The following is a 26,438-nucleotide window of genomic DNA, read 5'->3' on the forward strand; positions in this document are numbered from 1 at the left end:
TTTCCTTAACTGGCAGCAGAGATTTGCAGTGACAGAGGCTGCAGGCACAGCTGCAGTTTATTAACAGTTGAAGCCTCACCCAGAGCGGAGGCAGCGAAACCATGCCTTCAGGTTATTACCAAGCATCAGGCACGGAAGTCTCAGCTGATGAGAAGTCATCCTGTACCTTGGGATGATGTTTGTTTCTCCACGTCCAAGGCCTCACAGACCCACCCTTTCAGCTCCCAGAGACCTGTGGAGGGAACCCCACATCGCCCAGGGTGCTGGCCCCTTGCAGCTCCGTCCATCCTGCAGGGCTTCTCCTTTCCTCATTTCGAGTCCCCAGACATCCTCTCATCACATCCCTCCCTTTCACATCTCTCACCTCACCATGAGGGAAAGGGTTTCTCGAACCTTCTGCTGGGAGTCAGGCATATCCATATAAAGCAGGCTGTGTGTGTGATGCCGAGTGTGCGGTGGGATGTGGCAGGTCCCCTCCCAGCTCAGTTCCCATGGCCTCCTGACCCTGCAGAATGGAGGCAGCTGGGTGTTGTGCTGGCCCCCAACTCCTCAGGAAGTCAAGGCTTTGCCAATGCCAGCCTTGTGCACACCCCTCACTTTGACTCTGAAGCAAATGCTGAAATAAGAAGCCTCTGTTTCCTATTCTTTTTTTTTTTTTAACTTTATTTTACTTTACAATACTGTATTGGTTTTGGCATACATCAACATGAATCCACCACGGGTGTACATGAGTTCCCAATCCTGAACCCCCCTCCCACCTCTCTGTTTCCTATTCTTTAGTGACCTTCCAGGATTAGCTCAAAGCTATTCCCAGTGCAGCCAGCAGTAACGAGGATTTCCAGCCAGGAGCAGAAAGACTGCCTTTTACATTAGCTACTACTGCCTTACTGTAGTACAAAGAATTGGTCTTTGTCCCAGGTCTAGAAATGGAGCTTCTAAAACCCTTGAAATCTCCTGAGTTATAAGAGGGTCTTTGTTGTGCTAAAGAGGTGAGTCTTGGTGAAACTTCCAGGATGGGGGCAATCACCAGAAAGACCAATCCAGTGATGAGATGGTGGGGGCTTTGGGCCAGCCTGACCTCTGGAGATGGGAAGGCAACTGGAGTTTGAATTCAGTCACACCGCCAAGTATTCAGTCAGTGATGTCCAACTAATGAGACCCCAACTAAACTCGGGTCCAGGGCTCAGTGGAGCTTTGTGATTGGTCAACACATGCATGTCCATCATTTGACATTCCTAGACCCCAGGTACAGAGAGCCTGAAACCTCTGCCCTTGGGACAACCCCCACCCAGCCCTCAAACTCTGTGTTTCCCTTTCCCAGAGACTGTGATCACTGGTTTATGTTAATAATAGTGCTTTTCTGAGTTCTGCCAGTCTTTTTAGCAAATCTTCAAACTTAAAGGTGTCATGGGGAGCCCCTAGATCAACAGCCAAACTGCCAGAAGTGCAGGTGGCCTGGGGAGCCCACTCCAGGCTGGTGTCTGAAGTGGGGCCATCATGTGGGCCTGAGTCTTTTCCCTGTGGGGGCCCTACTAGCTGCAGGGGTTGGTGTCAGAGCAATGCGGCAGGGCGCTCAGCTAGAGGAAACACAGAATAACTGTTATTAAGGGTAATTTTGTGATTGCTAATAGAAGTGTTGAGATCCTGGAAACAGCTTTTCGATCATCAGGCTGGGGCATCACAGTTTGAAGCGCAGGCTCCTGAGTGGACAGGTTTTGGAAGATCATTTAGCAGTTTCTGCTTGGTGTGGTCCCTAGGCAGTGTCTGTCTGGGGATGCTGCTCATTGGCTGTCCCTCAAGAGTTATGGACAGAACTTGGTGGTGAGCCCTGAGAAGATTTTTCCAGCACCAGGACATTGCCGAGACTGTCAGGAATGGAAATGTGTATTCAGAGTCCCACAGTTTGGCATATTTAGTATAGACAGCCTCATCTGGTACCATCAGATGGAGTCAGAACTTAGCATTAAAAGTGTAAGCAGGTGGCTTTTTTGGTGCTGTCTACTGCATGCTATCTCTGTAACTTTGGGCAAGTTACCTAACCTCTCCAGGCTTCAACGCCCTCCTCTATAAAATGGACATAGCAGTGTTTCCTACTTACTAGGTGTGTGCTAAGTCGGTTCAGTCATGTCTAACCCTGTGCAACCCCATGGACTGTAGCCTGCCAGCCTCTTCTGTCCATGGAATTTTCCAGGCAAGAATACTGGAGTGGGCTGCCATTTCCTCCTCCAGGGGCTTTTCCTAACCCAGGGGTTGAACCTGCATCTCTTATGTCTCCTTCATTGGCAGGTGGATTCTTTACCACTAGCACCACCTGGGAAGCCTGAGTAGGTGCCAGGAAGACCAAATAAGATAATGAAGGAAACATGTTAAGTGAGCACGGAGTCTGACAGAGGGCAAGTGCTGGCACTATTCTTGTACACTTGTTCGCTGGCATGAGTGTCTGGCTTGGTGAGACCATGCTCTGTGTGTGGGTTTGATGTGTGGCTGCGAAGGAAATCTACAGCCTTGCTTTGATGTGTCAAGCAGACAGCAGCTTTTAAGAAGCCCCAACTTAAAAAACACTTCAGTGAATGTTTCTCTTCACATAATCCCTCTGAGAGGCTGGGCTTGTCTCAAGGGTGCATGACTGTTGAGGCATCTGGGGAACTTCTCATCTGGCTTTTCTAGCAGAGCCTGTTCCAATGATCGTTTCTGATGTAACGAATCAGCTCCAGACCTGTGGCTCATAAGAGCAACCTCTATCACTTTAAACCAGTGTCTTTATCACACCTGGTTCTGAGGGTTAACTGGCTCCACTGGGTTCCCGCTTGGGGTCTTACCTGCAGCAGCTGCCAGAGGCTGGACAGAACTGGAATCATCTGAATGTTCCACTGGGCTGGAGTCCAGGATGGTAGTGGGCTGGGACAATTGGACACCCAGGGCTCAGCTGGGCATCTCTCAGTCCATGGAGAGATGTCTGTTTCTGCTGGTGACTACTTCCTCTCTCGTGAGCATTTTAAAGGCAGGACATGGAAGCTGCTGGACCTGAGCCTGGTAACTGCTCAGAGCACTCCCTCTGCTCAAATGGGAGACCCAGACCCATCTCTCCGTGGGAAGAGAGCGAAGGACCCATGTCCATCTGTAATCAGCTACAGGGCCATAAGGCGTGTGGGTTTCACACCCTGGCACATCATTTTTTCCACAAGAGACTCTGTGTACCTTCCTCAGGTGACCACACTGATCTAGGGATCGCCCACTTGGTTTCAGTTCTTATCTAAGTAAAACCCTTTGCCCTTGCATGAAAACCTCATCTGCTCCCATCTCCTCATCTGCTCCCTTATTTAAAATTTCGACATTTGTCCATCTTACTCTATCAGAGGCTGATGATGAGGGTGAACATCAAGGGGTGTTTTGAGGTCCACAGACACCTTAACATAACCTTCTCCTGCAGCCTCAGTGGCTGGGTCATCACTTACTAGGGACTATCGGGGCACTGTGCATACTGGGGACCATCGGGGCACTGTGGAGAAGTTTCCCTTAGAAGCACTTGGCCCTTTGTTGTACAGGATCTGAGCTCTGAGCCAGTGTTCTGATGAGAGAGGGCAACCCGACTGAGGCCTGCTGCCAGCTTCCCCAAACTGAAACCTGGAACCAGCTGCGGGGAGGGAGCGGGGAAGCGGGGCAGGGGGGCGAATTAGCCAGTCGTGGCAGTGGGGAGGCAGACACATCACCAAGGTGCCTTGGGTAGTTCTCCAAGGTATACCGAGCTCACCTCCCCTCTCCCAAGACCCTGGGCTGAGGGGATGCGACTTCTTGTTCTGTAGGCATCCAGAGTGGGGCATATGGGCGCTGAACTTAGCCAGAGCTCCAGGCCATCCCGGTTTCTGATGCTCCCTCCAACCGTCTTCAGAGACCCTCATGGGTAGACTGTCCCCAGTGCTGTCCTGCGTGGCTCACTGTGACACCCTCTGTTTTCAGGTCCAGCTCGCCACCTTGGGACACAAGCGCTGACCCCGTGGGCCTGCCATGAAGCCGCACCTGAAGCAATGGAGACAAGGGGTGCTCTGCGGGGCGTTTGCGTGGGGGCTCCTCTTTGTGGTGATCTTCCTCTACTTCACCGACAGCAGCCCGGCCAAGCCCTCGCCCAGCTCCTTCTCCTTCCTGGAGACCCGGAGGCTACTGCCCCTGCAAGGGAGGCAACGGGCCATCATGGGGGCCTCAGAGGGCCTGCCCGAGGGCGCGGACTCGCGGCGGGGGTCTCCCCGGGGACTCCCATCCGGCCCCCTGAGGACATGGGCCGGAGATGGCTTTGAACGTGAACAAGAGTTTCTTTCGGCCCAGCCAGGGAGAACGTCCCTAAGCGCTTTTCCCCCGGAGGACCCCGCTCCGGGCACGTCGGGGCGCCTCTCCCCTGGGGACCCAGGCCCGGAGGGGGCTCGGCCGCCACGCACAGCCCCGGGACGGCGGGCGAAGCGAGGGCCCCTGAGGCAGAGCCGGAGCGCAGGGGGCGAGGACCGGGAGCGGCTGTACTCGTCCATGTCCCGGGCCCTGCTGAGACGGCTCTGGAAGGGCGACGCGTCGGCGCGCATGCTGCACCCGCGCCTGCAGAAGGCCATGGGTGCCTATCTGCGTGCCAACAAGCACGGCGTGCGCTTCCGGGGGCGCCGCGCGTCCGGGCGGAGCCGCACCGAGCTGCTGTGCGCGTTGCGGGGCCGCGTGCAGGTGCGCACCCTGGACGGCACTGAACCGCCCTTCTCGGCGCTCGGCTGGCGCGCGCTTGTCCCTCCGGTGCCACTCAGCCGGCTGCTCCCGCGCGGGCTCCGGACCTGCGCCGTGGTCACATCGGCAGGCGCCATCCTTAACTCATCTCTGGGAGAGGAGATAGGTGGGTCCCCGCGGCCACCCGAGCCCCACCCCCAGGGCGGCCAGTCTGACACTGTTTCTGGAGAGTCTTGGGTCTCCTTCTTTCCCTGGGACCGAATGAGCCCAGATGGATCCAGCAGAGGTCTCCTTTTATTGTTGTTTACTCGCTAAGTCATATCCGACTCTTTCGGACCCCATGGATTGCAGGCAACCAGGCTCCTCTGTCCATGGGATTCACCAAGCAAGAATAGTAGAATAGGTATTCTTACTGGAATACTGGAATGGTAGTCATTCCCTTTTCCTGGGATCGAACCTGTATCTCTTGTGTCTCCTGCATTGCTGCAGAGAGAAAGGTTAATTTTAAGGCCTCCTCCCTGCCCTTGTGGGGGCTGGGAAGCCTGAAGGCCACTGGACAGGCAGATAGGCTGGCTGGAAATGCATGTAAAGGTTGTTGTTGCAGCCTGGAGCCCCAAATTTGTGGGGCAGGCTGGCAGCGGGCAGTTCAGGAGGGTTCCCACTTCTAGATACAGAGTCCCTTCTTCTCAAGAAACTGCGGTCTAGTTTCAGGACCTCGACACCCCCAGTGACCAGCCCAGCCAGCTGCAGCAGCAGTGACCCAGTAGCTCCTCCACTCCTTTGGCAGACACGTGGCCCCTCCTCTGGGCAGGTTTCTGTACCAGGTGCCAAGAAATCAAGTGCCTACTGGACGCAGCCTTGGCCTCGAGGCCAGATGTACAACCACAGCCCTGTAACTCCTCACGGCGGATGATGTTAGCTCAGCCTCCCTGGACACAATCTGCAGGGATCACTGCCCACTGCACTGAAAGGAGTCATCGCAATCTCTGGGGCCGGGGCATTTTCCATGTTCCCTAGGAGTGGCTGATGCCCCATCACTAGGCTCCACAGCCCAGACCTACTCCCACAGGGTCTTGGCAATGAGGCTGAATCTGAAATTTTTAAGAAGTTGAAAAAAAAACAAAGCTCAAGCCTGGACTTGTGGCCTGGAGTCCCAGAGTCCCCATGCTAACATTAAGCAGGCTCATAATCACGTTGTCCGAGTGTCACAGAAACTTGCGGCCAGAGCTGAGCAGAGCGGCTGCTTCCAATTAGGAGGGAGCTCTGGCTCAGAGGCCCCTGGGGCGAAGTAAAGCCACACTTCCCTCTGGTTCCCAGGACATGATTAATCACGGAAGGAGGAATGTAACCAGCACGCTTTAAAGCAGGCACTGACTTGCTCTTGGTGGTTTTTTTTTTTTTTTTTTTTTTTGCTTTGTTTTAAGCCCCACTGCCTCCTACCTGTGGGTTTGCATTGTTTTCATCCATCAGGCAGAATTCTCTCACTCTTTATTCGGGCGTAAATATCCCCAACCAGAGTCTTGTAAATTCTCTTCTATTCGACCAGAGTCTTATAAATTCTTTTCTGTTCAGAATTCAGAAGAGTGTGAATGGCACTGGGAATGTCATATTTCTGGGGAACACGATGTGTCAGCTATATCTTTCTTAGTTTCTGGCAACCAGATTTAATTGACAGCATCTGCGCTCACACAAAGGTTCATGATTAGAATCATAGAATGGTACGTGAAGAACAAACACTGGGAAATTTTTAAAAATTCTCTATTGTTTTGCTTCACTTCCTTTGAATCCAGTTTTGTAGCTGCCTTTTTAAGAATATATAATATAGCACAATTCCATCTGTAAAGACAAGAAAGAAGCCTTTCCTTTTCATAAGCTGGCATCTCTCAGCATCGGCCCTCGTGATGCCAGGTGCTGACATGAACTGAATGTACACACACTTATCAGTACACAGTTGTTAGCACCTCTCTTGATGAGAACAAAGTCACCGAGCCAATTTCCTCAGGAAGCTTGGAACTGGGCGTGCTGTGTGTTAGTGGCTGGGTCGTGTCTGACTCTCTGCAACCCTATGGACTGTAGCCCACCAGGCTTCTTTGTCCTTGGAATTCGCCAGGCAGGAATATAAGAGTGATAACCATTCTCTTCTCCAGGGGAGCTTCCTGACCCAGGGATTGAACCCGTGTCTCCCTCATTGCAGGCAGATTCTCTACCATCTGAGCCACCAATAGGGCATGCTGTACTGTTTAACTAAACTCATCTTCACCCCTAAGCATCTATTGTACTTGTGAATTGGCTAAGTGAAGATCAGAAGACTTGCAGGAGGTTGTGGTCTTATGAGGGCAGAGGTAGAAAATCTCCCCGAGCCCCCTCCCCAAGGGAACCAGGGATGCCCCAGGGTTGCCTGCAGCTGTCCCCTCAGCAGCTCCCTCTTCTGGCTGCTGTGATACCATGGTGTTTCCCCAGTTCTGTTGCACTGAGTCATACCTTGTCATTGTTTTTGAGAACAGTGTAGCAGCTGTAAACACCTCCACTTTGAATATGTTACTAAAAAGCAAACTGAACTATTTTGGAAACATGGAACACCCATTGCTAGAGTCATGAGATGATCTTTTTTCACCTGTTCTGTAAATAACAATTATTCGTGAGCTCACTAGCAGCCATCCTTGGGAAGCACGCTCTAGACAAGAAACGTCTGCCCTAAGCTAACAGGCATCACCTGGAATGCGAGATCAAGACTGTTCCTTGAAACTCAGATTCCGGCCAGCGTGTGGGAAATGGGAGGATGGAGAGAAGGCTTGCAGGGAGGGGACGTCTTCCTGGGTGAACTTGGAATTTGGCATCCTGTTACCATTGCTTAAAAAAGCAAGAGAGCCGGTCATATAGTCATTCAACAACCATGGTCCCCAACTCTTCACCAGCTACTGTGCTCACCACCAGTGATGGAAAGATGGATGAGGCCCAGCCCTAACCCTCAAATCTTCTGCTGTCTGGTGGGAAAGACAGACTATAAAGAGACACTTCTGCTATCACAGTTAGAAGGACAGAGAGACACATAGGGAAGAAATGACCTTGGGATCCGGCCACCCCTCGAGGGCTGATGTCTGAGGAGGTAAATCCTGGCCGAAGGCCGGCAGAGCAGGTGGACAAGAAAAGCAGTTCAGTGTTTGGGTGATGAGGGAGAGCACAAGGGGCTGGGGGTGAAGAGCCAGTAGATAAGCTGGACCAGTGGCAGGTCAGCCCCATGCTTTCATATGTCATTCTCCAGAAGTTAGACTTCACATAATGATCATAATAGTAGGTACCACATATAGTTGGATGGCATCATCAGCTTAATGGATATGAGTCTGAGCAAACTCTGAGAGACAGTGAAGGACAGGGAAGCCTGGAGAGCCGCAGTCCTTGGGGCCACAAAGAGTTGGACATGACTTAGTGACAACAACAGCAAGTGTAGGGTCTTCCCTGTTACTGCAGGGAAGTTCCCATCCTCCATGCTTTTATGTGTTAACCAGCCTTGTGATGCCAAGTGACAGACAAGATGATTCCCATTTTATAGATAAAGGAAACCGATACACCTAGAGACACAGAGGATGGAGCCGGGTTTGAACTCCAGTCTGGGTCTCAGAAATTCCGACTCCATCCCTGGCTTCCTGGTGCAGAGCTCTGAAATCTTAAAGTGGAGGAGTGATGGATCAGGGTCTCCTTAGGGAAAGATTGCTCCAGAGCCAAGATTGGAGCAAGCACATTGTGAAAGTCAGTGAGGTGAGAAAGACCTGAGTGGCAGGTTTGGGAGGAAGAAGAACTGTCTCTTTGGCAGGCTGTTCCCCAGAGACCGGGGCGTGGACTCCCTCTGCAGATTCCTGCCCTCAGGAAGGGTTGGGGGCTCTGGGAATGCAGCGACCGGGGCTGGGGCTGGATTTCATGCTGCTGCGCCTTCTGGCCGGCTGCTCCCTGCAGGGTTTTCATCTTCCTCAGTGATGCGCTGAGCCTGGCTCTGTTCTCAAGGTCAACATCAAGTGGCTCTTGCCTGGAAACGTGTCCTCCAGAAATGACTGACTCTATGTTCTCTTCTCTTGTCTCCTGTCTGATCCATTCCTCTCCCTCTAAATGTGATGGACAGTTCAGTTTTTAAGGTGATTATCTGGGAGAGGCACAGCCAGGCAAGATCTGTCTGATGGACTCTCACAGCTCGTCCTCTGCACACTCCCCCTCCCATCCTGGTCCCTTCTGCTCCCTGACAGCTGGAGGAGGTTCAGTTTCTGTCGTTGCCTCTCTATGTCCTCCACAAAATTGACCTCTTAACTCTTCAAACTCATGCCACTTCCAGAAGAGTGAAACTTGATTACCTTTCTGTGCCCTGTGCCTTGTCAAGTCCTTCTGAGACTTAAAACACACCTCAGTATAGAACAGGGTTTCCCTGGAATCCACCTGCAATGCAAGAGACCAGAGTTTGATCTCTGGGTTGGGAAAAGTCCCATGGAGAAGGAAATGGCTACCCACTCCAGTATTCTTGCCTGGAGAATCCCATGGATAGAGAAGCCTGGTGGGTTACAGTCCATAGGGATGCAAAGAGTCAGATATGACTGAGCAACTAACACTTTCAGTGTAGAACACCAGCTTTTAAAAACTGGGGCATTTGCTGCAGTGATCGATTAATCTGAAGTTTCTACATAATCTGTTAGAAATGCACCCACTGCCTGGCCTCCTCAGTTTGTTCACCTTACCTCTAGATGGAGGCTGTGTTGAGGGGGCATGGTTTAGAGAGAGAACTGGTCCAGGAGTGGGATCCAGCCACCCCTCGAGGGCTGATGTCTGAGGAGGTAAATCCTGGCCGAAGGCCGGCAGAGCAGGTGGACAAGAAAAGCAGTTCAGTGTGTGGGTGATGAGGGAGAGCACAAAGGGCTGGGGGTGAAGAGCCAGTAGATAAGCTCTGGCCCTGGTGCCCACCCTGATTACCTCTCAGTGCCTGGAGTCCACCCCACTTTTGCCCCAGGTCAGCAGTTCATAGAGTGTGTGACCTTGCACTTGGAGTCCCCAAGACCCTTTCAGGGGTTCGCAAGGTGAGAACTATTTCCATTATAGTACTCACAGGTCCTTTTAGCTGTTGGCAGTTGAATAGGAAGATGCAGGAGCAGCAGTGGATAAAACAGATCAAAGCAGTGGTAACCAATGGTACTAGCCTTCATGGAATGCTTTGCTGCCAAGCTTAACAGTAACAGGAAAGGGTGCCAGTTCCAAATATGGATGTCCTTGATGAAGCAGTAAAAATGATTGGTTTTATTAGATTTCAGTCTTTGAAGTACATGTGTTTTTAAGACCAAATGGGAAATAACAATGAAAGCGTTTCTGCAAACCAGCCCCCAGTGGAAAAGCACTTTTGTGATTGAGCTGTGAGTGGAACAAGCCCCTTTTGTCACGAAACACAGTTATACTTGGGACAGATGACTGATAGACAGATATACTTAATTTAGACTTGGACATTTGGCAGGTATTTTCTCAAAAAGGAAGTAAGTAAGCCTGTCACTTTTAGGAACATAACCAACAGTATTCATTGCCAGTGACAAAGCTTTCAACCATGAGCTTAGAAGCTTCCCAAAGTTAAAAAGTGATGATATCCATGGTGATATATATGATATTTGATACTTTATAATGAAATGCATAGATATTTGAAAGATCTGCATGACTTAATGAGCTGATAGTTTCCAAATGACCCTTATACAGTGTTACAAACGATATATCATTTTTTTAAAACTTGAAATATAGTTGATGTACAATTCTGTGTTAGTTTCTGGTGTACATCAAAGTGATTCAGTTATATATACATATATTCTTTTTCAGAGTTGTTTCCATTATAGGTTATTACAAGGTATTGAATATGGTTCCCTGTGCTATGCAGTAGGTCCTTATTAGTTATCTATTTTATATATAGTACTGTCTATCTGTTAATCTCAAACTCCTAATGGATCCCTTCCCTACTCACTTTCCCTTTGGTAACCATAAGCTTGTTTTCCATGTCTGTGAGCCTGTTTGTGTTTTATAAATAAGTTCATTTGTCATCATTTCTTAAGATTCCACATATGAATATCATAGATTTGTCTTTCTGTCTGACTTTCTTCACTTGGTATGATCTCTCAGTCTATCCATGTTGCTGCAAATGGCATTTTTCATTCTTTTTTTATGGCTGAGTATTTTTTCCATTGTGTAGATGTACCACATCTGTTGGTGGGCACTCAGGTTGCTTCCATGTCTTGGCTGTTGTAAACAGTGTTGCTGTGAACACTGGAGTGCATGTATCTTTTCAAATTAGAGTTTTCTCTGACATATGCCCAGGAGTGAGATTGCTGGGTCATATGGTAGCTCTGGTTTTAGTTTTTTAAGGAACTTCCATACTGTTTCGAAACTGGAGAAGACCCATAGAAATTCCCTATTGCTGATTAACTGTGGTTTCAGCCCTGTTTCTAGGAATCACATGAGACTCCACAGGGCAGTCTAGACACACACACACATCTTGACATTTCCTGCATACGTAAAGCATGTCCTTAAAGACTGTGAATGCACACCAAGCATCTAAATATAACTTAGATGTTGTAGGATGACTTGTAATGGATTGACATGGTTTCATGTTTATTTGCCCCCAGCCAGGATCTCATTCTAAATAAACAGTATACCGAACAATGTGTATGGAGAAGGGGGAGGAGTGTCTGAACTTTACTGGGGTCCAGTTAGTTTCAGGTATTGAAAGATTTGCTTTAAGATATTTTCCTAGATATTGCTGATTTTTATGCAGAGGCAAAAAAAGTCATTTTGTCACATGTGTGCCCTCAGATTCCCACGATGCAGTTTTGAGGTTTAACTCTGCTCCTACACGTGGCTACGAGAAAGATGTCGGAAATAAAACCACCGTCCGCATCATTAATTCCCAGGTAAGCTGGGTAGACTTTTCATGGATGTACATTTTACAGGTAAATAGCTTAACTGGGTGAATGAAATCACCCAGCTCTCCATGACCATGATCTCGGGGTTTTGTAATAATAAAGAATTACTGAGAAAAAATGCAGAGACATGGGAATTCATGTGTGCTGTGAAGAGGGAAAAAAGTGGTAAATAAAAGCAAAAGGAAAACTCAGAGTAGAGGTAGAAATATATATATAGGTAGCACACTGAGTTCTGTGAACTGTGAAAAAGGAAGTTAAACAGAATAAATCAGGGGTGGAGGGCAGAAAGGCAAAGATACAGAATTCAAGAGGCAGAAGAACCCCTCAGAAATTTCACTTTGTCTTTGTCATTTGAAAATTTTAAAAAGGGTGATTCTTTTTTGTGTGTTCTTAAGAAGAATGTTTTCCAAAATTCATAACAAAATTATTCTCAGAACAAACCACAACAATTTCTAGCATTTCAAACTATATGTAAAAAATGGAGTGATGAGAAATTTATAGTGAGTTTCTTACCGAAAAAAAAGGTGTGTTTTCTGCATCAGGCCCTGGGCTCACAGCCTGAGAGAGAGGTGAGAGTCAGGCCCTGCTTCCTGAATTCAGAGACGCCACTGATTGAAGATTCCTCTTCTGTCTGACGACAGCTTTTCAAAGAGGAGAAGATAAGCTCCAGCAAATTAAGACACCTGTCATTGTGAGATACACCCTAACTTTAGAAATACTAAGATGTGAAGAAGAGTGTCTTAAACCTGAGACAAATCAGTGCATCATTCCCCCCGGCACCCACCCCAACACCACCACCAAACTATAGTTTTAAAAAGGTGATGGGCAGATGAAATTGAAGGATTCACCCAGGGCCAGAGAGGGCCCCAGTCTCCAGATCTCTGGGCTCTGTTTGTTCTGAGGCTGTTTGTCGCAGGGAGGCACCTGAAGATTCTGGTTCTTCTAGGTCTGCAGCTCGCCCTCAGTGACCTGTGAAAGCCACTGAGGAAGAGGCTTTTGGAGTAGCCAAGGCGCCAGGGGATTCAATCCAGAGCTGGTATCTTTAGATGGGTCCATTGCGGGCTCTTTTTTTAAAAAAGGAACCCACCCCCCCTTTCTCCAGATATTTTCTAAATTTCTAGTATGTAAAGCCTGCCTCTCTCTCTCCCCCAGAAAATCTGAGGAACATTTTTTTCCAATTCCTCTTTTAAATTTTCACTTCTTGGGCTTCTGTGGTGACTCAATGGTAAAGAATCCACCTGCCAATGCAGGAGACACAGGTTCGATCCCTGGTCCAGGAAGAGCCCACATGCTGCAGAGCAGCTAAGCCCGTGCACCACAACTACTGAGCCTGTGCTCTAGAGCCTGGGACCTGCAATTACTGAGCCCAAGTGCCACAGCTACTGAAGCCTGCGTGCCCTAGAGCCTGTGCTCTGCAACAAGAGAAGCCTCCACACTGAGAAGCCCGCACAACACAGCTAGAGAAGAGCCTGCACAGCAACCAAGACCCAGCGCAGCCAAAAATAAGATTATAAAAGACAAGTTTTCACCTTTTAAAAAATACTGATTCTGAAGACCTAAACCCTTACTTTGCAGTGATTTTTGTATATATTTGCAGATTCTAACCAACCCCAGCTATCACTTCATGGACAGTGCCTTGTATAAAGATGTCATCTTGGTGGCCTGGGACCCAGCTCCTTATTCTGCAAATCTTAACCTGGTGAGTATTTCCTTGGTGCCCTGACCCTTGCAGGTCAAACGGTACCTTTGACTGATACATAACAGGAAGAAGTCAGGGACTGAACTTGGACAGGCAGAATGAAACTGATCATAGGCGCTAATTAAACTCATGTATGTTTATACTGTTTGACTCCCAGTTGCAGTAGCTCCATGGTGAGCATCAACTCTCTGACGATAAAGTGTTTTTGTTCTGGAGGACTTAAAAAAACAAAACGTACAACATCTAGATGCTAGGAAAGTCCTAGTCATACCGGAAATTGGACTGCTTACATGCTGAATTTTTCCATTGTAGCACAGTTACATCACCTTCCCATTTGTTAAAAGATATTTTGAAATAAATGGGAAGTTCCTGGTGCGACAGGCTAAGCTTTGTGACTCCACAGCTCATTATTATTGAAATGGAGCCTGTCACAGTTTTTTCCTGAGTGCCCAGCTCTTTGGCTTCTGCCTCCAAACCTTCTTAATCTTCTACAAGAGAGGATAAACAAGATTATTCAGTTCAGTTCAGTTATTCAGTCCTGCCTTTGTGACCCCTAGGGCACTCAGGCTTCCCTGTCCATCATCAACTCCCAGAACCTACTCAAACTCATGTCCATCCCGTCTGTGATGCCATCCAACCATCTCATCCTCTGTCGTCCCCTTCTCCTCCTGCCTTCAATCTTTCCCAGCATCAGGGTCTTTTCCAATGAGTTGGTTCTTCTCATCAGGTGGCCCACTTGACTTCACATTCCAAGATGTCTGGCTCTAGATTAGTGATCACATCATCATGATTATCTGGGTCATGAAGATCTTTTTTGTACAGTTCTTCTGTGTGTTCTTGCCACCTCTTCTTAATATCTTCTGCTTCTGTTAGGTCCAGACCAATTCTGTCCTTTATCGATGCCATCTTTGCATGAAATGTTCCCTTGGTATCTCTAATTTTCTTGAAGAGATCTCTAGTCTTTTCCATTCTGTTGAAGTCAAGTGAGCCTTAGAAAGCATCACTACGAACAAAGCTAGTGGAGGTGATGGAATTTCAATTGAGTTGTTTCAAATCCTGAAAGATGATGCTGTGAAAGTGCTGCACTCAATATGCCAGCAAGTTTGGAAAACTCAGCAGTGGCCACAGGACTGGAAAAGGTCAGTTTTCATTCCAATCCCAAAGAAAGGCAAGGCCAAAGAATGCTCAAACTACCGCACAATTGCACTCATCTCACATGCTAGTAAAGTAATGCTCAAAATTCTCCAAGCCAGGCTTCAACTGTACGTGAACTGTGAACTCCCTGATGTTCAAGCTGGTTTTAGAAAAGGCAGAGGAACAAGAGATCAAATTGTCAACATCCGCTGGATCATGGAAAAAGCAAGAGAGTTCCAGAAAAACATCTATTTCTGCTTTATTGACTATGCCAAAGCCTTTGACTGTGTGGATCACAATAAACTGTGGAAAATTCTTCAAGAGATGGGAATACCAGACCACCTGACCTGCCTCTTGAGAAATCTGTATGCAGGTCAGGAAGCAACAGTTAGAACTGGACATGGAACAACAGACTGGTTGCAAATAGGAAAAGGAGTACGTCAAGGCTGTATATTGTCACCCTGCTTATTTAACTTCTATGCAGAGGACATCATGAGAAATACTGGACTGGAAGAAACACAAGCTGGAATCAAGATTGCTGGGAGAAATATCAATAACCTCAGATATGCAGATGACACCACCCTTATGGCAGAAAGTGAAGAGGAACTAAAAAGCCTCTTGATGAAAGTGAAAAAGGAGAGTGAAAAAGTTGGCTTAAAGCTCAACATTCAGAAAACAAAGATCATGGCATCTGATCCCATCACTTCATGGGAAATAGATGGGGAAACAGTAGTAGAAACAGTGTCAGACTTTATTTTTTGGTGCTCCAAAATCACTGCAAATGGTGACTGCAGCCATGAAATTAAAAGACGCTTACTCCTTGGAAGAAAAGTTATGACCAACCTAGATAGCATATTCAAAAACAGAGACATTACTTTGCCGACTAAGGTCCGTCTAGTCAAGGCTATGGTTTTTCCTGTGGTCATGTATGGATGTGAGAGTTGGACTGTGAAGAAGGCAGAGCACTGAAGAATTGATGCTTTTGAACTGTGGTGTTGGAGAAGACTCTTGAGAGTCCCTTGGACTGCAAGGAGATCCAAGCAGTCCATTCTGAAGGAGATCAACCCTGGGATTTCTTTGGAAGCAATGATGCTAAAGCTGAAGCTCCAGTACTTAGGCCACCTCATGTGAAGAGTTGATTCATTGGAAAAGACTGTGATGCTGGGAGGGATTGGGGGCAGGAGGAGAAGGGAAGGACAGAGGATGAGATGGCTGGATGGCATCACTGACTCGATGGACGTGAGTCTGAGTGAACTCCCGGAGATGGTGATGGACAGGGAGCCCTGGCGTGCTGCGATTCATGGGGTTGCAAGGAGTCAGACACGACTGAGCGACTGAACTGAACTGAACTGAATCAGGTGGCCAAAGTAATAGAGTTTCAGCTTCAGCATCAGTCCTTCCAAAGAATATCCGGGGGAGGCGTGCGTCAGCAGTGGCCTGCTGCAGGGTCTGAGGCACTGAGTTCAGCAGTGCGTGCATGGAATCTTTTGAAGGAGGTTACCATTATCTTCATTCAGTTCAGTTCAGTTCAGTTCAGTTCAGTCTCTCAGTTGTGTCCAACTCTTTGCGACCCCATGAATCGCAGCACGCCAGGCCTCCCTGTCCATCACCATCTCCTGGAGTTCACTTAGACTCACGTCCATCAAGTCCATGATTCCATCCAGCCATCTCATCCTGGGTTGTCCCCTTCTCCTCCTGCCCCCAATCCCTCCCAGCATCACAGTCTTTTCCAATGAGTCAACTCTTCACATGAGGTGTCCAAAGTACTGGAGCTTCAGCTTTAGCATCATTCCTTCCAAAGAAATCCCAGGGCTGATCTCCTTCAGAATGGACTGCTTGGATCTCCTTGCAGTCCAAGGGACCCTCAAGAGTCTTCTCCAACACCACAGTTCAAAAGCATCAGTTCTTCAGTGCTCAGCCTTCTTCACAGTCCAACTCTCACATCCATACATGACCATTGGAAAAACCATAGCCTTGACTAGACGGACCTTAGTCAGCAAAGTAATGTCTCTGCTTTTGAATATACTATCTAGGTTGGTCATAACTTTTCTTCCAAGGAGTAAGCGTCTTTAATTTCATGGCTGCAGTCACCATTTGCAGTGATTTTGGAGCCCCAAAAAATAAAGTCTGACACTGTTTCTGTTTCCCCATCTATTTCCCATGAAGTGATGGGACCAGATGCCATGATCTTCGTTTTCTGAATGTTGAGCTTTAAGCCAACTTTTTCACTCTCCTCTTTTTCATCACTTTCATCACCTTCATTACCTCCACCATAGTTTGGCTTCAGGTCAAGCAGCAGGGAGGGAACATAGCCCCACCCAGCAATAGAAAATTGGATTAAAGATTTACTGAACATGGCCCCACCCATCAGAACAAGACCCAGTTTCCCTTACCTTCCCTTATGGAAGTTTCCCAGCTTCCATAAGCCTCTTATCCTTATCCATCAGAGGGCAGACAGAATGAAAACCACAATCACAGTCAACTAACCAAACTGATCACATGAACCACAGCCTTGTCTAAATGAAACTATGAGCCATGCTGTGTAGGGCCACCCAAGATGGACGGGTTGTGGTGGAGAGTTCTGACAAAATGTGGTCCACTGGAGAAGGGAATGGCAAATCACTTCAGTATTCTTGCCTTGAGAACCCCATGAGCAGTATAAAAAGGCAAAAAGACAAAATTCTTGCCAGCCAGCAAACTATAAGGGAGTGGGCTTCCCAGGTGGCTCAGGGGTAAAGAATCCTCCTGCCAATGCAGAAGACAGGGATTTGATCCCTGACCCTGGAAGATCCCACATGCCATGGAGCAACTAAGCCCATGCACCACAACTACTGGGCTTGTGCTCTAGAGCCTGGGAGCCACAACTACTGAGCCCATGTGCTGCAGCTACAGAAGCCCAGGTGAGCTAGAGCCTGTGCTCCACAAGGAAAGCCCCCTGGATGAGAAGCCCAAGCACAACTAGAGAGTAGCCCCTGCTCCCCACAACTAGAGAAGGCCTGTGCATGGCAACAAAGACCCAATACAGCCAAAAGTAAGTTGTTGTTGTTCAGTCGCTAAGTCATGTCCAACTCTTTGCTTCCCCATGAACTGCGCACGCCAGGCTTCTCTGTCCTTCGCCATTTCCCAGAGTTTGCTCAGACTCATTTCTATTGGGTCAGTGGTGCCATCCAACCATCTCATTCTCTGCCACCCCCTTCTCCTCCTGCCCTCAGTCTTTCCCAGCATCAGGGTCTTTTCCAGTGAGTCAGCTCTTTATTTGAAAAAAACACATATATAAGAGAATTACATTCACAGTCTCTGTACTTTGGGGAAGCCTGGCGTGAAAAGCCAGTCTACTTGTTCTGAAAGGGGGCTAGGAAGATGGGCTGCACTTTGTCCCCATGAGCAATGCTGTAAGCTGTGCCACTGGCTGTGGACTTGTTCTCCGTGACCCCAGAGGATGCCAGCTTCCTCCGATGAAGATGGGAACAGATTTCAGCCCTATCGGGGGGTAACTTTCCAAAAGCGCTGCCCATGGTGGACTGTCCCTCTGGAAGAAGCATTCTGTCACTGTGCATTCTGAGACAGAGGCTGGACACACACCTGGCATGGCTATAACTATTCTCACCCAAGAGTGCACACCAGCATCTCCTGAAGTCTTATCCCACACATCTCCAAAGCCCTGTTCCTGGGAATCCAGCCGTATCCAGCCTCCACCTGTGATTTTGAGATAGCTCTCTAATCAGTTCTCACACACACCATCTACCGAGAACCAGCATCAAGTGGGTGTTTGCATTTGTCAGCTTCCTTCCAGTCTGAGGTTCTGTGGTTTTAAGTTCTGACAGCTTTCTTGCTGTTTTGGACCCATGAGAGTCTCTGGCCGTGGGCCTTGTTTCCTCCTGATTTGGAAGCTTCCCAGCTCAGGGCATGAGCTGTCTGATCAATGGACACGGGCAGTGACTGTGCTGCTCTTGGGAGGCCAGGCTCTGCTTCTGCTCCATGAGGGTCTGGAGGAGGTGGCGAAGACCCCGAGCTTCTCTCTCACTGCCCCCGGGGTCTGGGGGCCACAGTTCAAATTATTCTTCCCAAAATGTTTAAAGCCACAGACCACATTCAACCAGGGACTGTTAAGTAGGATCATAATACAAGCCTGGGCTTCCTTGGTGGCTCAGAAGGTAAAACCTGCATGCAATGCAGGAGACCCAAGTTTGATTCCTGGTTGGGATGATCTGCTAGAGGAGGGGATGGCTACCCACTCCAGTATTCTTGCCTGGAGAATCCCATGGACAGAGGAACCTCATGGGCTATGGTCCGTGGGGTCGCGAAGTGTCAGACACCACTGAGCAGAAACACCAGTACTTTGCCCAAGGCATCTATTTGAAGGGACTGTCAGCCGGATGAGCCCCTCCCCACACACCTTCTCCAAACCCCACTTCTTGGTGGCACCTGAGATGCTTCTGAAGACTTTTTAAAAATCAACCTTAGTGTGTATGTTTTCATATAATTGTTGTTGTTCAGTTGCTAAGCTGCGTGCAACTCATTGCCACCCAATGGAGTGCATGGGCGAGCTCATCTTCTGATGTCTTATCTTTTCGACTTTTCATGCCCTTCCTGGGGTTCTTGAGGCAAGAATACTGGGACAGATTGCCATTCCCTTCTCTAGTGGGCCACGTTTGGTCAGAAGTCTCTACTATGACCCATCGGTCTTGGGTGGCCCTGCACGGCATGGCTCATAGCTTCATTGAGTTACATAAGCCCCTCCACCAAACCCCTCCATGAAGAGGTTTCATGCAGTCATTTATGTGTAATCTTTGTACATGTATGTGTTGCTGGGCAGTAGTGAATGTATACAGTCCTGAATTCAGCACCACAACGAAGGAACAGAATCTCCCCATCATTGCAGAGAGTCCTGTGTTTCACTTATTCACCTCCCAGACCTGGCCCCAACCCCGGGCAACAGCTGACATGTTTTTGCACTAGAGATTAGATTGGGAAAGCATATTTCTGAAATACAGTGATTGAAACCATGGCCATTGGCCATCTGGCCCTGTTTTTTGTTTTTGTTTTTTTCCCTTCTTTTTATTTTTGTTTTTCTTTACTTCTTTTTTGTTTGTTTGCCTCTGTTTTTGTAAATAAAGTTTTATTTAAACACAGCCACATATTGTACTATCTGTGGCTGCTTTCCATGTAAGTAAACAGTGGAGCCCAGGAGTTGCAGCAGAGACCCCATGGCCCCAAAACTCTTTTACTACCTGGCTCCTTCTAGAAAAGTCCACTGACCCTGCTCTAGCCCTTCTCCCTCATTTTACTAAAGAATAAGCACCAGTCCCCCAGGCTGGACCCCAGCCCCTATACTCACTCACCCCTCATCCAGTGTAGAAGTGCCTACAGAAGGGGCATCCTAACCCCACCTCCCAACCTGATCCTCAGCCTCTAAATACCCACAACCCCAGCACTGCCCGGTTTCCTTTTCACAGTGTGGACCTCTGCCTTGACTGTGTGTTTTTTCCTCTTAGTGGTACAAGAAGCCAGATTACAACCTGTTCACACCGTATGTTCAGCATCGTCAGAGAAACCCGAACCAGCCATTTTACATTCTTCACCCCAAGTTTATCTGGCAGCTTTGGGACATCATCCAGGAGAACACAAAGGAGAAGATCCAGCCCAACCCGCCATCCTCTGGCTTTATCGGTATGTGGCTGTCAGGTTGGGTGACTAGCAGCAGGTGAAGGTTTATGCTAAGTGAATGTACATCCGTGCTATATAAGAACATCTAGAGGGTATCTTTAGAGGGGAGATAGATTCACTAAAAAGAGTGCAAAGACTCTGTTTCGGTTTCTACGGGCGAGTAAGAAACTACCCCAACATTCCAAGATCTGAAACGAACTGCTTCATTTTCTCTCGTGGTGGAGTGGGTCAGGAAGGGCCCAGCTGGGTGACCCCTTTGTTCCAGACTCATGGAGTCACTTGCAGCCTTTCAGCTGCCCCATGGGATGACCTTGCTCCCCTGTTGGGCCCATCTGCTGGGACGCCTGGGGGGTACAGCTCAGCTGGACTGGTGACCATGTGCCTGCAGGTGGTGCCCTCATGGTAACTGGACTCTTGATGGAAGCTCAGGGCTCCTGGCAGGTGTTCCAGTGATAGGAAGTGGAAGCGGGCTTTCTCAGGGCAGAAGCCTGAGGACTCTCTGTGGGTCACAGCCATCAGAGGCCCCCCAGACTCAAGGGGTGGAGACCCCAGGGCCTCCCAGGACCACCACCACTCGCATGCACATTGTTGATGTGGGGCCAGACCAAGAACAGGATTTCGTGGCCAATGGACCACCCCCCGGGGGTTGCAAGGTCACCAGTCGGTCTGGGCTTTGAATAGCAGGATTCTTGGGCTGAGCTCCACTCTCTCCCCAGATAATGGACTTCATGAAACAAAGGCATCACACTTGGCCTAGTGTATTGTTTGCAGTCAGGTTTTTATTCTCAAATGTGGTCTGAACCCATGTTTCTTTTCCCATGTTTCAGCCTCTTGCCCTGTTATTGTCTTGGTGGTACCTGAATAGGGTGATATTAAAGAAGACCTTAGCTCCCCTTGGCATATGAAAGCTGCAGTGGAAACACAGGATAGGAATTTTGTCCATAAACCACTGATAGCAGTCTCTACCCTAATATTGATGAATTTACAACCTGCATGCTGACTTGGGCTGCACAGGTGGTAACCATGACTAAAGGAACGTTTATGGAAGTGACGTGGGTTGGTCAGCAATACAGGCCCAAGAAGCATGCAAAGTGAGGCTTGTGGGTTTAGAGCAGTTTTGAGGTATTATAATAATATGAAATATTTTATGCAGAATTCAAGACAAAATTCATGACTGCATGTTATTTTCCTTAAGCAGAGCTCCCTCACCCACTTTATGTGATGCTTTTGATGCACTTTGTTTCCAAGGCACTTTGTCAGATTCTAAGGTGTTTTTTTTTAACATGTATTTATTTATTTTTAGCTGAGCTGAGTCTTCATTGCTGTGTGCAGGTTTTCTCTAGTTGTGGAGAGAGGGGATACTTCCTAGTTGTGGTGCACAAGCTGCTCGTTCCAGTGGCTTCTCTTGTTGTGGCATACGGGCTTAGTTGCCCTGTGACATGTGGGATCTTCCTGGACCAGGAATCGAACCTGTGTCTCCTGCATTGGCAAGTGGATTTTTAGCCACTGTGCCACCAGGGAAGTCCATGTTGTGTTCTATTTTTTCTGTGAGTGAAAGATTACTCTGGGTATTCTGTTAGGAGACACTGCAAAATTCCCAGAGCAAAGGGTACAGATATGTAATTATATTATAACCAAAAGTGGCAGGTTAGATACAGTAATCCAAGCTACCACATAAGGATTCTGGAGCTCCAGTATGAGTGGAACAGACTACAAAGTGTCAGTCTTAGGCGCAGACATCTGGGATTAGAATAGGTCAGAAAAACCAGGGTGGACTATGATTTGTCTTTCCTGTGGTGTCACGGAATCCTGCTGACCTAGGGAAGAACGTGGAACAGGACGGAATGATGCTGAGACAGCATAACAGAACATGGCCATCCGATCAAGTCTCCCTGGGAATTCCTGTGGCAGAAATCTGATCACAGCAAGAGCTTGGGAGCACAGTAGGGGCTCTCAGACGCACTTAACCACTGATGCGAAGTTTGAAAGTTTCCTCTGACATAGTCATAGCAGGGGAACAACATTTCCCATGTGTTTTTGCTATTGAAAGAAATCCTGCCACTTGTGGCCAGCTTCCTTTCACAGCTATGTGCTGAGCATTTAGAGTTTTCAGGGACACTGCTTGCCTGTGTGGCTTCTTTTCCGGGACACGGGGACTGCAGTTGGGGGTCATTTCAGGAGCGGGGGCTGAGCTGAATGACAGTCCTCTGATGTTGCTGGCTTTCCAGTCGCAGGCAAGTCACTTGTGCCTGTGAATGTCCTCATGCTCCTGGGAGAAAGGAGAGTCATAGCAACACCTTTTTATGGGGCCAGTTCATACCTGTGGTCATTTTCTAGCTCCCTTCTGTCCAGGCTGGCAGCTCTTAGGCACTGGTGGCTGCTCAAGTGTAAGTTAATTAGGATTAAACAGGAGGAAAATGTCTCCCTCAGTGCTTGAGCCCCATTTCAGGCTCTTAAAGTCCCGTGCTCCCAGTGGCTATGGCCCTGGGCAGTGTGGATGGCGACCATCATCACCACAGGGAAAGTTACGAAGGACAGCAAGAAGAAAAGGAACTTTTGGAGGAGCAACCAGTTCCTACTGGACGCTGTGCTCTGTGGGCAGGGACCTCTCTGACGGAAGACGTTTGATGTTATCCATCATATTGATGAATTGTTACTACATCCACGTGTCAATTCTAATATATACTATAATTTATTCTATACGTGAACATGCAGACTTTTCTTCCCTTTAAACTATTTCCTTAAGATAAATTCCCAGGTGTATATGAATGCTGAGGAGAGGGTGTGGTATGTTGATCACTGTTGGAAGTGCCAACTTACTGCTTTTTCCCTGACTTCTGACCAGAGGCCGTATTTGTACTTCCGGGTCATAGAAGGACATCCTTATGTGCGTCAGAGATGTACTCTGTGTACCATCCCCTTGTCCAGAGCAGCAGCAAAGAGATGCTTACCCCTCATGCATGGCACATGTATTTTTTTTTTTAAGAGTAGAATTTTGTTTTAGCTATATGTATATGTGTATCTCGGAGAAGGCAGTGGCACCCCACTCCAGTACTCTTGCCTAGAAAATCCCATGGATGGAGAAGCCTGGTAGGCTGCAGTCCATGCTAAGGATCAGACACAACTGAGCGACTTCCCTTTCACTTTTCACTTTCATGCATTGGAGAAGGAAATGGCAACCCACTCCAGTGTTCTTGCCTGGAGAATCCCAGGGACGGAGGAGCCTGGTGGGCTGCCGTCTATGGAGTTGCAGAGTCGGACACAACTGAAGTGACTTAGCAGCAGCAGCATCTGTGTATCTGGGCTTTCCTGGTGGCTCAGTAGTAAAGAATCTGCCTGTCAATGCAGGAGACCTGGGTTCAATCCCTGGGTCAGGAAGATCCCCTGGAGAAGGAAATGGCAACCTACTCCCGTATGTTTGTCCATGGGAAATCCCATGGACAGAGGAGCCTGGTGGGCTATAATCCATGGGGTAACAAAGAGTCAGACACGACTGAGGGACAAAACAGCAACATACATGTATCCCCTCCCTCTTGGTTCTTCCTCCCACCTGCTCTCTATCCCACTGTTCTCTGTCATCACAGAGCACCAACCTGAGTTTTTTGTGCTTTATATTTTTTTAATTAAAAGGAAGTAACATAGGACTTCCCTGGTGGTCCAGTGATGAAGACTTTGCCTTCCAGTGTAGGGGGTATGCTTTCAATCCCTGGTCAAGAGCTAAAATCCCACATGCCACGTGGCAAAAAAATAAAAATAAATAAAACAGAAGCAATATTGTAACAAGTTTAATAAGGACTTTAAAAATGGTCCACATTTTTTAAAAATCTTTTTTTATAGAAAGAAGTAGCATACATCCAGGTAATCTGGATGCTCCACAGGACCCATTTCTTTGGAACATTTGTTCCACAGTGTCAGGACCCTTCCCCTCAGTCCCCTGGGAGCCACTTGTTCACATGGCAAGAACATCTCTCTTTTTCATCCCTTTCTGGATGCTGGAGGCCTTTCTCATTACCTGGTACTGGGAGGTGGTTCTGACAGCACTGAGGCCTGGCTGAGGATGAAGAGTCATTTCCTAGGAATTCTATGGTTTCCACATTGCCTTCATACACACTGATATGTGGGAGGTGTGTGAGTTCATCCGGAGTCCTGAAGCCTGGCTGGATGGTTCTGCCGTCTGATGCAGGAGGCCCTCCAGCTTCACCCCAGGGGGCTCCAGGCTGAGCAACGTCAGGCAGACTAGCCTGGTGCACCAGCCTGACCAGCACTGACTGGGGACTTGCTTTAGCCTACGGTCGACAATGCTTTCATTGTACAAACCACCAACACCCCCTCACACCTTTGGAAAAGGCAGCCTCAATTCTTTATAGCATAAGTACTATTTCTAGACATCACAGATGCAAATGCTGTAATTTCAGGCTATTGAATATACAGGCAAGAATAATATGCTTAAAAACAAGTCATAACTTTGTTTCTTTTCCACTTTATTTTGCATTCAGGACTCTAATTTTCCAATATATCATCCAAACTCAGATGGTAACACAAAATAATAACACGTTAACTCAAAATAATAAGCTGCTTAACATCTCTATACATGACTGTGTAAAACCAATCCTTATTATGTTGACGAGGAACAACTTTTTACATTTCCCTGTAAACAGTGAATCCTGAATGCATGTTACCATCAAATAATACAATATAAATGGGCTAAAAAATGGATTTTCAAGTATTATTCATGCATTACATGATTTTACTTAATATAGTAGACGCTTTTTAAATTATTATTTTATTACATGAAATGCAAATTTCCAAACCACTTATTTTTTACAATTTAAGTAACTCATTTTGTTGAGCTGCTATTGTGAATATTGTCTTTGATTTTTTTTTTAATTAATTTTTATTGGAGTATAGTTGCTTCGCAGCCTGTTAGTTTCTACCATGCAACTATCCCCTCTTTTTTGTATTTCCTTCCCATTCACCACAGTTCCCTGTGTTACACAATAGGTTCTCATTAGTTATCTATTTTATAAATAGTATCAATAGTATATATACTCCAATTTCCCAATTCATCTCATCCCCATAGAAACCACATTTTAATTACAGATATCTTCTGGAAATGTCACTTAAAATGTCATTTTTGCTCCTTCAGTAATCTTAAGTACAGTTTTCATAATTTTCCATCTTATGATGAATTTATGGAGAAACCACAGAATAGCTACTACATTTCCATTAGACCAGCACATTCAATACCCTTAACTTTTCACCCTCACCCCTCATTCAGAAACATGTTTTGCAGGGTTTATTGGATATTCTCAGAAATTTATCATTTACCTGACATGTGAATTATGTTCAAGTGTTACCTGAAATTGATGAGAGCCTATATTTTTCCCATTACTTGCATTAGGTTCTATTTATGTCCATAGCTTATTTTGCCCCATGTTAAAAAGATACATTCATCAAGGAGAAAATTCTGTTATTGTTAACAATTTGGGGTATCATTTTAAATATTTTTCCAAGTGCAAAATAAGATAACTTGGTGTGATCACAATTAAAGTCTAAATGATTAAGTTCTGTTAGACTCTAACACATCAAACACATCTTATATATCTGCAAAGTAGAGGTTTGGGTTTCTTTTTTTTTTTTTTTGGTTGCACTGGGCTGAGTCTTTGTTGCAGGGTGTGGGCTCTCTAGTTGTGGATGTGGAGTGGGCTTAGTTGATTATGTGGACTCTTAGTTCCCCACGCAGGTACTGAACCAGCGTCCCCTGCATTGAAAGGCAGATTGTCAACCACTGAACACCAAAGAAGCCCCAAAAGTAGAGTTTTTATAGGAAACCCTTGTTTATTCAGAATTTGTGGTCGTCTGAACACAACATGCAAACATGCAGGTGGAAGTTTGCTTTTTATCCAGGTTTTGGAAAAATAAATAAATGTACATACTGCTTGTTAAGCTGAGTCATAGACTATGACATTTTATTAAGACCAGTGGAAATGCTTTTTAATTGGTTAGATAATTATATTGAATTATACAATATTTTAAAACCTGTAATTTGACAAATGAATGGCTCTTGAGTCATAATTGCCCAGAAAAATTTGCACTTTTTTTTTCTTCAAATGAATCCCTACTCATTTGTAAAACCTGGCCAAAAAACTTAACATGAATTATGTTCAAAGATTTTTAGGAACTGCCTGCATGCCCATTTGATTGGTTTGGAAAAATACATTAAAAAGTGTCTAAATATTGATCCACTTATCAAAAAGTCTGGCTCCACACTGAAAGCAGTAAAATTTTATTAGTGCTGAAAGCAGTTCCTT

The 26,438-nt window shown here is 47.0% G+C and overlaps 1 protein-coding gene across 1 annotated transcript in view; it reads left to right on the forward strand.

Moving 5' to 3' along the window:
* Window positions 1-3,971: 3,971 nt before the first annotated feature.
* Window positions 3,972-26,438, forward strand: part of ST6GAL2 (ST6 beta-galactoside alpha-2,6-sialyltransferase 2) — a 31,475-nt gene continuing 9,008 nt past the window's right edge. The window contains exons 1-4 of the mRNA XM_040224207.1: window positions 3,972-4,864; window positions 11,518-11,615; window positions 13,225-13,326; window positions 19,956-20,130. Of these exons, the coding sequence (XP_040080141.1) occupies window positions 4,006-4,864; window positions 11,518-11,615; window positions 13,225-13,326; window positions 19,956-20,130 (1,234 nt within the window). The 5' untranslated portion in view covers window positions 3,972-4,005. The remainder of the gene's footprint in view (window positions 4,865-11,517; window positions 11,616-13,224; window positions 13,327-19,955; window positions 20,131-26,438) is intronic.

This window comes from Oryx dammah, unplaced genomic scaffold (genome assembly GCF_014754425.2).
Source record: "Oryx dammah isolate SB20612 unplaced genomic scaffold, SCBI_Odam_1.1 HiC_scaffold_25, whole genome shotgun sequence".
Lineage (NCBI taxonomy): Eukaryota > Metazoa > Chordata > Mammalia > Artiodactyla > Bovidae > Oryx > Oryx dammah.